The sequence below is a fragment of the Lissotriton vulgaris genome, chromosome 5 (genome assembly GCF_964263255.1).
Source record: "Lissotriton vulgaris chromosome 5, aLisVul1.2, whole genome shotgun sequence".
NCBI classification, from domain to species: domain Eukaryota; kingdom Metazoa; phylum Chordata; class Amphibia; order Caudata; family Salamandridae; genus Lissotriton; species Lissotriton vulgaris.
In genome coordinates, this window is record NC_141693.1 from 1963430725 (window position 1) to 1963444655 (window position 13931).

Below are 13931 nucleotides of genomic sequence, written 5' to 3' on the forward strand. Positions count from 1 at the left end.
TGTGTGCTTTAGCTTTTATGTCCTGTCGCCTAGCTGTGTGATTCATGGATTCTTTTTTTTGTTAATGAACACCTTCTGACTCCAAAATGGCATGATCAATTACTTCTTTGTGAAGACTTCTAACTGACCATCATTCAAATTTAGGGCAGACCCAATCGTCATGTTGCAGATCCCTCTAATGTGTGATATTTAGGTTTATAGAACTTACCAGTGTCTTATTAAAATAACACACAACTGCCAAGTTATGGTAGTGCCATGAAGTGTCAGGGTTCGAACTCAATCGCCTCCCGCAATGGCAGATAAAATCCGCTGGGCACACACTTTTACTGTGGTGTGAGTGGCAGGTGTGATAGCCTTCCAATTATGCTGGTGTGACTCCTAGACAATAATTCTTTTTGCACTCATCCGGCATGAACCAAACTGAATGTGAAAACTTTCAAATACTTGTTGATGTGATTCTCAAAAATACTGTAAGTCGAATTATGCTGTGAAATAAAGAAAATACTTAAGATGTAATTACTAGCATGAGCCATGAATCCCATCATCTGTCAGCTGTTTTACAAATCACCCACACACTGAAGGATGATAAAGACATTGCTGCGTAGGCTCCTAATAGAATATGCATATATTCCTATTAGAATACATTAGCATACACCACGGGGGAGTTTACTTATCGGCACCTCCAACATTTTCTTTTATATCATGCTGTCATTTTTATGGACAATTTTCCTCACATGTTAATTTTTTTCTACTTGACTATACTGCATGTGCTTGCTTCTAAATATTGACATTTCTAGTTTTTTCACCCTGATGGAACAGAACTGAAGACTGAATATACATCATCAAAACAGCAAGCGCACCTCAGAGCCCTCTTGTTCATCTTCTTCTGCGTCACGGCCATGGTGGAGAATAGAAGTACCTTCTGCGTTTGCCCCTGAGGGAGGTCTGCCTCTACTGGTGCTGCTGGTACTGCAGAAAGCCATCTGGGTAACTTACTGTTAAAAACCAAGGTATAAAAGTAGTCAATTAGCAACAGTTATCAATGAGCTATGCTACATGGTGCATTGAAGCACACCATCATCTTTATGGGAAAAGTGAAATGATACGTTTCGCACAAGACAGACCACAACCAACATAACACACAAGATGGCCCGCTAACCAACATCATAACCACAAGAAGAGGTACCAGTTAGACCACATACATCACTATCAGAAGACATCACAAGCAAAAAGTAGATCGCAAAATGGGTCCCAAAACCTCACAAGCACCAGACAATCCACGAATGTCCCAAGCAGAAGCTTGAACCACAAACATTACAATCACAAAATGGACAATGACAAGCATCAAAAGCACAATATGGACTAAATATCACAAACACAAGAATGAACACATACATCAGAATCCCAAAATGGGCTACAAACATTAGAAGCACAAAATGAAACACAAGCATGTCCACACACTGGTGCAGTGAGTAACAATGACCTCTATCTGAATTTGGTGGGTTCCTGCTCAGCTAAAAGTGAGGCTTCACTGGGTGCTGAGCTGTTGGTGCAGCAGATCCTGTATGCTCTTTTTCTAAGAGGAAGACTGAGATCATTGTTTTTATAATAATCTTTGTCAGACCCTGGATGTTTCAATGCTAGCATGTGAAAGAGTCCAGCAATGGTTCCCTTCTCTACACAAGGGATCCCTGAACTATGGGCATTAAATACTTTCTGAAAAAGGGCAGCTAACTTAGAAAACGGTTGACTCCTTGCCACAACGTTTTATACCAACTGCAGATTTTACACTTAATTTGCACTCGGTACTGGGTACTTGCTTTAGTTCGAAGCATTTTATTTCAAATGTATCCATCGATGTGGAGATTCAGCCAGTCATTTAACATCTTTTATTAGATTATGTATGCCTTTTTGGTGCACGAATATGGCCTAAGGGAGTTAGTGTGCTTCACAACAGAAGAGGCAGAAAGACACATTAGAACAGAACAAACAAAGCAAACACTTACATAGCCAGGAAGAGGAAACAAGCTTTTGCAATGCAATAGGTCTTGCATTAGGAAAGTGTGAGCTATTGGGTGTCCCCGAGTATGGGTGTCCCAGAGTGATGTGGTGGTGTCCCTGAGTGATGTGGTGGTGTCCCCGAGTGATGTGGTGGTATCCCCGAGTGATGTGGTGGTGTCCCTGAGTGACAATTCACTGTGCATTATAATTATCCCCTGAGGCGGAAAGCCGGGGGTTAGGCTAGCACCTTTTAAAAACTGACAAAATTGTTTTTAATTATTGTGTGTTCTGCTGGAAGAATTAATTTCCTTTTTAACCTCACACTCACCCGCGCTCTTGCACTAACTCGATCCCTGGTCCTCGCACAGCGATTCACAGCTGATGCGATCGAACTCAGGGACGGACGCCATCTTGGGGAGAACGAAGGGCAGCGCTCCAGTCTTGCGACGCCTCCCGCCCTCCCAGGTATAAAATTGGCCTCTCACTCGGCGCACGACAATTCACTGTGCATTATAATTATCCCCTGAGGCGGAAAGCCGGGGGTTAGGCTAGCACCTTTTAAAAACGGACAAAATTGTTTTTAATTATTGTGTGTTCTGCTGGAAGAATTAATTTCCTTTTTAACCTCACACTCACCTGCGCTCTTGCACTAACTCGATCCCTGGTCCTCGCACAGCGATTCACAGCTGATGCGATCGAACTCGGGGACGGACGCCATCTTGGGGAGAACGAAGGGCAGCGCTCCAGTCTTGCGACGCCTCCCACCCTCCTCCACCACTATATGAAGTACATCACCTCCCGACCGCGCAGCGGGCGGGCGCAGCGGGCGTGACAGCGGCGCGCTGAAGGCGCGCCAAAGGAAAGCCCGTCTGCGCCCGTCCGCGCCAAGGACGCGACAGGCGCAGGACACTCTGGTCATTCACACTCCTTCCTTCTGTATCAGGCAAGCGACCTTCGTACTCTCGATACTGCAAATATTTGTTCGTGTAATATGGATATGAGTAAGATTGAGAGACCTTTTTCCTGTAAATACTGCAAATGGACCTCCCTTAGGCCCCCAGTGGAGACTACAGTTCCTCTCAGCACCACCTCTGCCGATACTTTAAATTTTAAAGGTGGGCTGATAAACGCCCGTTCCATGTGTGGCCATAGTCAAGATATTATTGACCTAATTCTTGAGCAGGACTTGGACTGCCTTCTCATAACTGAAACATGGCTAACTAATAGCAGTAACCCAGACTTAGCAATAGCCCTGCCAGACGGCTATACCATTGTTAGGCAGGATAGAATGAAGGGGAGAGGAGGAGGAGTTGCTTTGGTGTTGAGAAACCATATAAAATGTCACACTTTCAATCTAGAACCTTTGCAAGGTATAGAGGGGCTTGGTTTCTCCATCAAACTAAATGACACCACCTCCTTCTCAGGAGGGCTAATTTACCGCCCCCTAGGCACTGCAACTAAGTTTTTAGAATCACTTAGCGATTCCCTAGGTCAGCTCCTTCTTCGTTACCCTCATTTCACACTTCTGGGAGATTTCAATTTACATCTGGAATCTAAACTAGACACTCAAGCACTTAACTTTCATCAAACCCTGGAGATTTTCAATTTACAACAAAAGGTAACTAAACAGACACATCAAGCAGGCCACACCCTGGACGGGATATGTACGAATTTTCCCCTTCTGAAAAACCACACACCCGTCCAACAAATTTGGACAGATCATAGTCTGATTCCCTTTAGCATCAGAACATCACGCCTCCAAAACTCATTGAAATTGAACAAACAGTCAGAAAATAATATTAACTGGACTAAGGTTGAAGACAGTTTTAAGCTTCAACCCATAATACAAACTCAGATTCCCAACTTGTCCGGTAATGTTGAACAAGATTCGATACACTTTCACAGCTGGATGCAACAAGAGATTAAAAAACACGTTTCACCAAAAAACCCCCGCAGAATGGAAAAAAGAGGAAAGAGGAATGCCCCCTGGTTTACACCAGAACTGGCATCGCTTCACCTATTATGTAAGAAAGGTGAACGCAACTGGCATAAAACCTACGATCCTACCAACAGAATCCTTTATGTTCAACAGAGGAAAATATATCTAGATACCATTAAAATTGCTAAGGAGTATTACACTAACGCCATTAAGGAAGCAAAACAAAAACAAAAAACTCTATTTTCCATTGTAAAGACCTTTACACATCCAAAAACCCTACAGCCGGAAATTCCACCCTCCTTAGAACTTTGCAATCAAATTGCAGATTTCTTTGTGGAAAAGATTGACCTTATACAAAAGGATTTCTCAGTCCCGCAAGTCTATCAGCCCTCGGTCCCCCCTTACCAGGGAGAAAATGCAACCGGTAGTCTTAGTATTTTCACACCAGTGTCATTACCCCAAACCAGGGAAGTAATTCTTGCTTGTAAATCAGGTGCCCCTTCTGATTCGTGCCCTCCACGAATTCTTCATCAGGTAATCGAAGTGGTCAATCCTTTGATAAACGAGATTGTAAATACCTCTCTCAATACAGGTATAGTCCCAGGCCAATGGAAACAAGCAGTCGTAAAACCCCTGATGAAAAAACCCAATAAATCCCCTACAGAGCTGGCCAATCTACGCCCAATTTCACTTCTCCCAGTCCTCGGCAAGATTACAGAACAGATAGTATACAAAAAACTAAAAAGATATGTAGAAACCAACAATATTCTTCATCCTCAACAATCAGGCTTCCGGCCTCACCATTCCACAGAAACAGCCCTGATTGAACTCACCGACTCTATAAAAATCTTGCAGGACCAAGGAAAGAACGCTGTTCTGATTTTATTAGACCTCACAGCGGCGTTCGACACCATCTCCCATACAATATTGATAGGAAGACTTAGAGATATTGGATTCTCGGGGGTAGTATTGACGTGGATCATCTCATTTTTGACGGAGAGATCACAAACAATTGCATTGGGTCCTTTCCTTTCTAAGGAAAAAAACGTATTGTCCGGAGTCCCTCAGGGCTCCATTCTGAGCCCACTCCTGTTCAATATTTACATGGTTCCTCTCATCTCCCTCATTGAATCATACATCATACTTGTGACATCGTATGCCGATGATACTCAGCTCATTGTACCTCTTGAGAAGAACTCCACCAATGCTGAACAAAACCTCAAGAACTGTTTGAAGGATGTATTTCTCTGGATGGATAAGAACCATCTTAAATGTAATGTAAATAAAACAGAGATTCTTCCTATGGGAAAGTCCCAGCATTTTTGTCCCAGCAAATGGTGGCCGGAAGACTCTCCTGCTCCCCCACAAACTGTGGTATCAGCAAGAAATCTCGGTGTCTTATTTGACACCGAGCTTTCATTTGACCAACATGTGAGGAATGTGGCAGGAAGCTGCTTCAGTATTATTAAATCTTTAAAGACATTTTTTGACTTCCTGCCCATTGACTCACGAAAAGCTGTCGCTGTGGCCTTAATCCTCCCTCGTTTGGATTATTGCAATGGTTTGATGGCAGGTGTTAAAAAAATCACACTAAAAAAACTTCGGAGCGTACAACACACAGCTGCCAGACTTGTTCTTAAACTGCTAAGGAAATCCTCAGCGTCAGCCGCCTTAAAGACTCTACACTGGCTGCCTAAGAGGATTTTATTTAAAATCTTGAGCCTTTCGAGCATTCAATGGCACCGGCCCAAAATATCTCATTAGGCGCTTCCTCCATTACAAATTCTCCAGGACATTACGATCTGCAGGAGAAAATCTAATTAAACTGGCCAAATTTAACTATAAAACCAAGGGGGGTAAATGTAAATTGATACTTGTATAGCGCACTACTCACCCGTAAGGGTCTCAAGGCGCTTGTACGAATACCGCTGTGGAACCCATCCTGGCTTTCCCTGTGAGGCATCCACTCCTGGGCACCCCCAAGGTGGAGGCCAGGCATCCTTCGCGTTGTGGGGGCCGTTGTGGAGATTAAGCAAGCTATTGCCCAGAGTTGCAGAGTGGGACTCCATGATTGGAATAGGCACCGATGCGAGAATTATCAGGTCCGTGGAATTTTGAGCCCAAGACCCACCGAGGCGGGGAATTGAACCCTGGTCCCGGGCTAAACCTCTACATCAGGGTCTGCCGCTCCAATCATTGAGCCACACTTCTCCAGGGTAAGACCCTAACCTTCCTGTCATCCAAAGCCTGGAATGCAATGCCCAAACACCTTAGACTGCTGACTCAGGAAAACCAGTTTAGGAAGCACCTGAAAACCTGGACCTTCAATCTTCCAGACGAGTACGTAATGACAACTATTTAACTCTGTTCTTGTAATTGTATGCACATTGTCTTATTAGCGCCAGGATGCTCCTTTCGGAGCGATAGTTGCGCTCTACAAATAACCAATACAAATACAAATACAAATACAAATACAAATGTGGTGGTGATGTGGTGGTGCCCCTGAGTGATGTGGTGGTGCCCCTGAGAGATGTGGTGGTGTCCCTGAGTGATGTGGTGGTGCCCCTGAGTGATGTGGTGGTGCCCCTGAGTGATGTGGTGGTGCCCCCGAGTGATGTGGTGATGCTGCTGGTGCTCCTGAGTGATGTGGTAGTGCCACTGAGTGATGTGGTGGTGCCCCTGAGAGAGTGGGAGAGAAGAGAGCGAGAGAGAAAGCTGGAGAGACGGAGGGACGGAGGGAGAGAGAAAGCTTGGGAGAATGAGATGGAGTACATGAGAGAGAAAGAGAGAGATAGGAGAGAGAGAGAGAGAGGAGAGGAAACGAGACAAAGAAAGAAAATGTGAGAGGGAGACAGGGTAAAAGTGAAAACGATGGAATAATTCTAAGGCTGAGTGAAGAAGTGATAGAAAAAGGGGGCAGTGAGAGAGGAGAGATAAAGTGAGAGTGGGCTGCGAGAGCAAGAAGGAAAGTGGTGAATAATTCAGAGGCTGTGGAATGGAGCAAGAGACAGATAGAGGCGCACACATTTATAAATACGTGTTTGTGCCTGAAAGGTGGTAAGAAATCTGCAGTGGCCTCAGTGCCCAGTGGGCTCTTTTCTCGTTTACCAGCAGTGGTGCACTAAACTCATTCACCTTTCTTGAAGTAGGGCCTATGCACTATCACACGCCACTGCATGCATCACTAACAAAATGCACTACCAGTTCGAAATCCTACAGCTTAGCAAACCTGTGAGCCGCGTCTTGAATTAAGAGGAACTTTGAAACTGCAGTGACATCCAGAGTTTGCTCGTCAATGCCGCCCAGCTCCAGACATTTCCTTTAAGTCCCTGGCGTTTCACACCCCGACAGCCCCAGGAAAAGCCAGACAAAAGCCCAGAGATAGGCAGCGCCATTAGGATGTGTGTGCTAATTACGTGCCAAGTGCTTCTCTGCAGGGGCGCGGCTGGCACGGAAGCCGCCGCGGTGGGGGATGTCAGGTTTGTAGAACCTGGGGGCGCGCAGGTTGCGGGCGCGCAATGAGGGACTCACACGGACACCTTGTTTGGTTCGTCGCGTGGTCCCGACTAACCCGGGGACACGCCCACCTTTATTTTATATAACGTACGCGGCGCCGTGCGCCACCGCGTATGCGCACGTCTACGTGCGCTGATCAACTAGACCGCAACTGTGCGGTCGCAACATTACATTCCTTTTCACCTTTGGTATGAACAAAGACCCCCCCCCTCAACAAAATGGCATTGCTCTGAGTGTCCAAACAAGTAATAAAACGTGGCCATCCGGCCTGTTACCAGTCTCTAGTCTCTTCACGGTCTCTCAGCCCACTGCGTAGTCGGCCATCCGGGAGGAGGGCGCTGGGTTCCTTCTCAGTCCATAGCCTGTTGCTTCACCACGGAACAGCACTCTCCGGGGTGGTTCACTGTAGGGAGTGCTTGTGCCCAGAGGGCTCTGGGGGCTCCTGGGGAGAACGGCACTGGGGGTGCTGGAGGCTCGCGGTTCATCTGCAGAGTCCACGTCCCCCTCCTGGACGGCGGTTTCGGGAGTGCTTTGGTTGCTTCCTGGCCGGGTTGGCGATGCTGTTGATCCCTCATCCCTCTCCGAGCTGGTTGGGTTATTCCGGGGGCTGGCAGCCTTTTTGAAGAATGAGACATTCCTGGTGACTGTTTCTCCTTCTCGCTGGGCGGTGACCATGGTCCCGTTCCGGGCAGTGACAGTCCATGGTTGTGGCTCGAACGGGAGCCTGAACTTGCTCCCTGGATACCTGTCTCGGACGTAGACCCGGTCATTTTCGGCAATGGATGACTCTTTGGACTTTCGCCGGAAACTTGCATAGTCATTAGACTTTTTCCTGTTGGACACAGTCCTCCATGATTCTGCACTGGCGGGGTTCCAGGTGGGGTGATTTGGGAGGGTGTCTCGGATTATGCGTCCCATCGTGGATGGACCTGGGGCGGCCTCAGTGGTGCGGTGTGGAGTAAGCCTGTACTCTCGGAGGAAGGAGTAGATTCCTCTCTCCACCGATGTTCCCTCAGCATGGGCAATCCGGATGGTTTTGTTCAACGTGCGCATAAACCTTTCTACTTCTCCGTTTGCTTGTGGCCATCTGGGTGTTATTTTCCGGTGTAGGATCCCCCACTCCGCTAGATACTCAGCAAATTCTTGGCTCTGAAAGGGGGGACCGTTGTCGGTCTTGACTCTCACAAAGATGCCATGGGTTGCGATAGTCTTCTCAAATTTGGCGATCACCTCTTTTGCAGTGAGGGATGTAACAATTTCCACTTCCGGATATTTCGTGTAGTCATCCATGATGACAAGCATGTGTCTTCCGTCTGGCAGGTGACCGAAGTCGGCGCTGACGTGCTCCCATGGTTTTTCCGGGCCAACTTCTGTGATGACCGGTGGCGGGTTTTCTGGGAGCCCCGCTGCTTGGCACCACTGGCACTCTTTGACGGCCCGTTCCACTTGTGCGTCCATGTCTGGAAACCATAGTTTGGCACGAAGTCTGCTTTTTGTCTTCACCACTCCCTGGTGTCCTCGGTGAGCAAGGGCAATGGCTTGCTGTGTGAGAGTAGCCGGCATCACGATTCTGGGCCCTCTTAGCACGCAACCCTGGCTATCAACTGACAGCTCCTCTTTGACCCTCAAGAACGCTTCCAGGGCTGTTTTCGCTTGCGGTGTTCTCTGGCCTAATGACGCTTGGAGCGTCTTCCACTCGTTCGTGCGTATGGCATTCGAGACAATCTGGCAGATCTCGTCATTTTGGGTGGCTTCGATGATCATGTCCAAGCTCATGGGGAGTGGTCTGGACCTTTCAACCACTGCATTCACGTATGACTCAGTGTCTTCAGCATCCTCCCTCTCTCCCGGGGTGGCTGCCCTCGGGTGGCGTGATAGAAAGTCCGCTGGGTTGGTGGCTCCCGGTTTGAACTCTAGCAGGTAGTCATATTCTTGCAGCTGCAGAATCCATTTCTCAATCCTGGGCGGTGGTTTCGATACCGTCCCCCTGAATAGTGGAATTAGGGGTTTGTGGTCTGTTGAGACGGTGAACGGGTGCCCATACACGTACATGTGGAAGTGTCTGCACGCCCAGTGGATAGCTATGGCTTCACGTTCTATCTGAGAGTACCTCTGTTCCGTCTCTGTCAGCGATCTGCTGGCGTATGCAATCGGTGCCCAGTCATCTTCTCCTTGACGTTGTGTGAGGACGGCACCCAGACCGAAAGGGCTGGCGTCGACGGCGATGTTGGTCTTTTTGGAGGGGTCAAAGTAGGAGAGTGTCTTCTCCGCCGATAGGGCTGCTTTCGTGTTTTGGAATGCGTCCTCCTGCTCCTTGCCCCACTGCCAGGGGGTGGATGTCTTCGTGAGCTCGCGGAGAGGTCGGGTGATGTTGGAGAGGTCCGGGATAAAGCGACCACAGAAATTTACCATTCCTAGAAAGCTCCGCACCTCAGAGATGTTTGTCGGGCGGGAGCCGTCTGTACATCCTTGACCTTCTCTGGATCGGGGGCGATGCCCTTGTCTGAGAATGTGTATCCGAAGAAACTGATGGTGTTGCGGAGGAATTGGCATTTTTCGCGATGCAGGGTGAGGCCAGAATCCTTGAGTCTTTGTAGAACTCCCCTCAGCCGCTGGTGATGCTCTTCCACAGATTGGGCATATATCAGCAGGTCGTCACTTACGTTGAGTACGCCTGGGAGTCCGCTGAGCACTTCACGGATGGTATTTTGGAAAACTTCTGCTGCACTCGAAATGCCGAAGTTGAGGCGGCGATATCGGCGTAGGCCCACATGGGTGGAAAAGGTAGTGATGTACCTGGAGTCGGGGTGGAGTGGTAGCTGGTGGTAGCCTGAGCGAAGATCTACCTTGGAAAACCATTTGGCTCCATTGAGTTCGCTCAATATGTCGTCAACAGTGGGCGTCAGGTGACGCTCTCGCTTGACTGCGGCGTTGGGCAGGCGCATGTCCACGCATATGCGAACCTGCCCTGGCTGTTTAGGCTTCCTTGCTACTACGATCGGTGACACCCAAGGCGTGGGCCCATCCACTTTCTCGATTATTCCTTGTCTCTCGAGACTCTCGAGTTCTTCTTCGACTTTTTTTCGGAGGTGGAAAGCAATTCTCCGGTGCCGGAGTGCCACGGGTTGTATGGATGGATCAATGTGTAGCGATACCTCTTTCCCTTTTAGGCACCCGATGCCCCTGAACGTGTCCTCAAATTCTTCGATGATTGCATCGAGTTCATCCTCTAGGACGGCCATGGCATAGAAGATGAGTTGGAGTTCTTCGGCGGCTTTTCCGCTGAGCAGCATGCCGCTCCCCTCTTTTGTCACATATATGGTGGAGGGGACTGTCCTGTCCTGATGACAGATATTAGTCTTGAAACACCCAATGAGTGGTATTGGGGTTTTCTGTCCATAGGCGAACACTCGGATCTTCGCTTTGCTTAGGGTTGGCTTGTCACGCAGTTGGTTGTATACGTCCGCTGCCATTAACTCGATAGAGGCCCCTGTATCTATAGTGGCTCTCACCTCTTGCTGGTTCACTCTTATGCGACACTTCGGGAGGCGCTTTTTTTTTCTGGCCGGCTGATCGATGGCAAACACATAGTGTATGGGGTAGTCATGGACATCGTCGTCCATATCTTCGCTATCTGGGCTGTCTCTGATGGCATGCGCTGCCTCCGTCTTCTGTTTCGAGGACCTGCATACCGAGGCGAAGTGATTCCAACGCCCACACGCGCTGCATTTCTTGCCATTCGCTGGGCAGTCTTTTGCTCTGTGAGGTGTGCCTCCACAGTATCCACATTCCTTCCGCCTTTCCTGTGGTTTCTTCCCTCCGAGTGACCGTTGTTTAGGGCGGACGACATTTACTTGTTCTGCGACGTTGACTTGTTCACCTTTTGTTGGCCTGTGCAACGCTGCCTCCATGTGGGACGCTCTCGCTCTCGATAGTTCCTTGGAGCGGCCTAGTTTCAGGATCTCAGCGAGGGGCTTCCCATCTTCCTGGAGAATCTTGACCCTGAGATCGGATGAATAACAGTTCTGAATTATCTGACCACGTATCTCTTCTTGCTCATCCCTGAATCCACAAGTGCTAGCGAGCTCCCTCAGCCTCCCATGGAAAGCATCTAGAGACTCATCAGCCTCCTGCCGGGCTTGGCGGAAAAGAAACCGCTCATAGTCTTTGCTGACCATGGGCTCAAAGTAGGCATTAAGCGCTTGCAGGAGCGTGATGTACGTGTGTGGCGTGGCCTCTGTCAGAGTCTTGTAGATGCGGTGGATGTCCTTACCCCCTAGGTGCAGGAGGAGTGCTCGGCGGCGTTCCCTCGCCGTCCCCGCCCCTTCAAAGTAGAAGTTGAGGCGCTCTGTCCAGTCCTTCCATCTCGGCGCCAAAGAGGCAGGTGCGCCGTCGACCACAAAGGGCTCGATTGGGGGGATGGCCGTCATCGTGGCGCGGGCACCGTTGGCTCCACTAGGGGCGCTGCGCTCCGGGTCGTAAGACGAGGTTCCTCCACGTGGGGATGGGCGCCACCGGCAGGTCAGTCGCTGCTGGGCACGTGTCGCGGCTTAGCGTGAGTGTGCAACGCTACCACGTGCCATCCTATGCAGGCGCTGTGACCAGGAGGCGCCGCGTGTGTGCGTGGCAGTGCGACCATGAGGCGGCCGCAGTCTCATGCCATCATCCGGGTCTCGGCCGGGGCCTCGCCGGTCCAGGCGGGGCAGCTCACGGGGCCTGGGCCGGACCCTTTACGCAGTCCGGGCCGTGCAGGGGGCACAGCGTGGGGTCAGACACCCCTCGTCGCCATTGTCAGGTTTGTAGAACCTGGGGGCGCGCAGGTTGCGGGCGCGCAATGAGGGACTCACACGGACACCTTGTTTGGTTCGTCGCGTGGTCCCGACTAACCCGGGGACACGCCCACCTTTATTTTATATAACGTACGCGGCGCCGTGCGCCACCGCGTATGCGCACGTCTACGTGCGCTGATCAACTAGACCGCAACTGTGCGGTCGCAACATTACAGGGGAGGGCTGCATGGGTGCAGGGCTGGGAAAGGTGCTTCGGTGTCAGGGCGGCTGCTCGCAGGCCCAGGGCTCTGAGGACAAGAGGGGTTGGCCAGGTCATTTTGCTGGAGATCTATCTAATCCCGAAAACTGTTTTTTAGCGCTAGAGTTAAGTGAATCAACATATGAAAGGCAACTATTTCTTCAGTTTGAATAAATCAGAAATATTGTAAGCGATCCCACTGTCATGTGAGTCAGAGCTTGCTTAGCCTTGCAGATGTCTAGTGAGGCTCACGAGCTTCGTGGATTGCTTGAGTTTCCAGGTGCAGAGTAGATCTGCATTGCATCCCACAGTGCACGCGGCCGTTCGACAAGTGTCACGTGATGTACCGTTAGTGTTTGAGAAACACGGTTGCTACAAACGTTTCGCTATCCAGCTGACATCTACAGTATTCCATTTGCTTTCCATCCCACATCGTTTTGTTATAACCTCTCAATTATGTATTCGTTTAAATACCCAAGACATTCCGTTCCTTTTGGAACGAGTATTCTAACTTTGCCAACATTTAAATTCCTTCCTTGTGAATTTTGGTGAATGTGGCACTTATCACCACTAAGTGATCCTGAACAGTTCAAGACATAGGCTGACCAAAGCGCCACAGTTTTCCTACGCCAAAGTAAGAAATATGCACTACAGTATGCATCTAATTGCAGCACTCTCAAGAGAGCCTAGTACAAGGATTTTTTTTAAAAATGTGAATTAATTCAAATATTGGAAGAAGAAGCCTTGCCCTGGGAAGACCAAGTTTAGCACAGAGTGCATAATAGATGCATTGCATGATTACTGACCACACGCTGGTTAAAAGCACTAGAATGCTACCTTCCCTTACACAGTGCCTTGGCAGGCATCATGCCACAAAAAATAAACTCTTATATGCGGTAAAACATACATGGCCGTCCACAGTGAGTGATGTAACACAGCTCTTTTCATGGTAATTTACAAAGTTTCACAGACACTTTAAGGTTAAAACTGCCAGAGATTGGGGGCGTGGCTACGCGAGCGGCGATGGCGGTTGTAGCCTGATAGAGCTCCCGCCGGCCCGCCATTGATCCGACGAATTATCCTGGTCCCCGAGCCACTGACCCGCAGCCAACACGGGGATAAGATTACCAGAGGTGCCAGTGACCATCCGGTGTGTTCGGTGACGATCCCGCGCTCCCGAGCGGAGCTGGGCGGCGAGGTGCGAGGTGCGGCCTGGTGGACTGCGGAGCAGCCGGGGCCTCGATTTTGGAGCAGCCGAGGAGTGGGTTGCGGCCGGGAGACGGCCGCGGCGCCCCACTTGCCCTGGGGCAGAGAGACTGCTGGCAATCATCCTCCCAGGGCCTGGCTGAGCCTGGGGGCAGTGTGGACGTGGCGGACGGACCGGAGCAGCAGAGGCGGCCTGGTGGCCCGGGCGCAGCCGGGACCTCGATTTTCACAGCCCGGTGTC

At 49.6% G+C, this 13931-nt stretch overlaps 1 protein-coding gene across 1 annotated transcript in view; it reads right to left on the reverse strand.

Moving 5' to 3' along the window:
- MSH5 (mutS homolog 5) overlaps positions 1-13931 on the reverse strand; it is a 1348607-nt gene that overhangs the window by 1277728 nt on the left and 56948 nt on the right. The window contains exon 2 of the mRNA XM_086920580.1: positions 861-995. Coding sequence (XP_086776706.1) covers positions 861-983 — 123 coding nt within the window. The 5' untranslated portion in view covers positions 984-995. The remainder of the gene's footprint in view (positions 1-860; positions 996-13931) is intronic.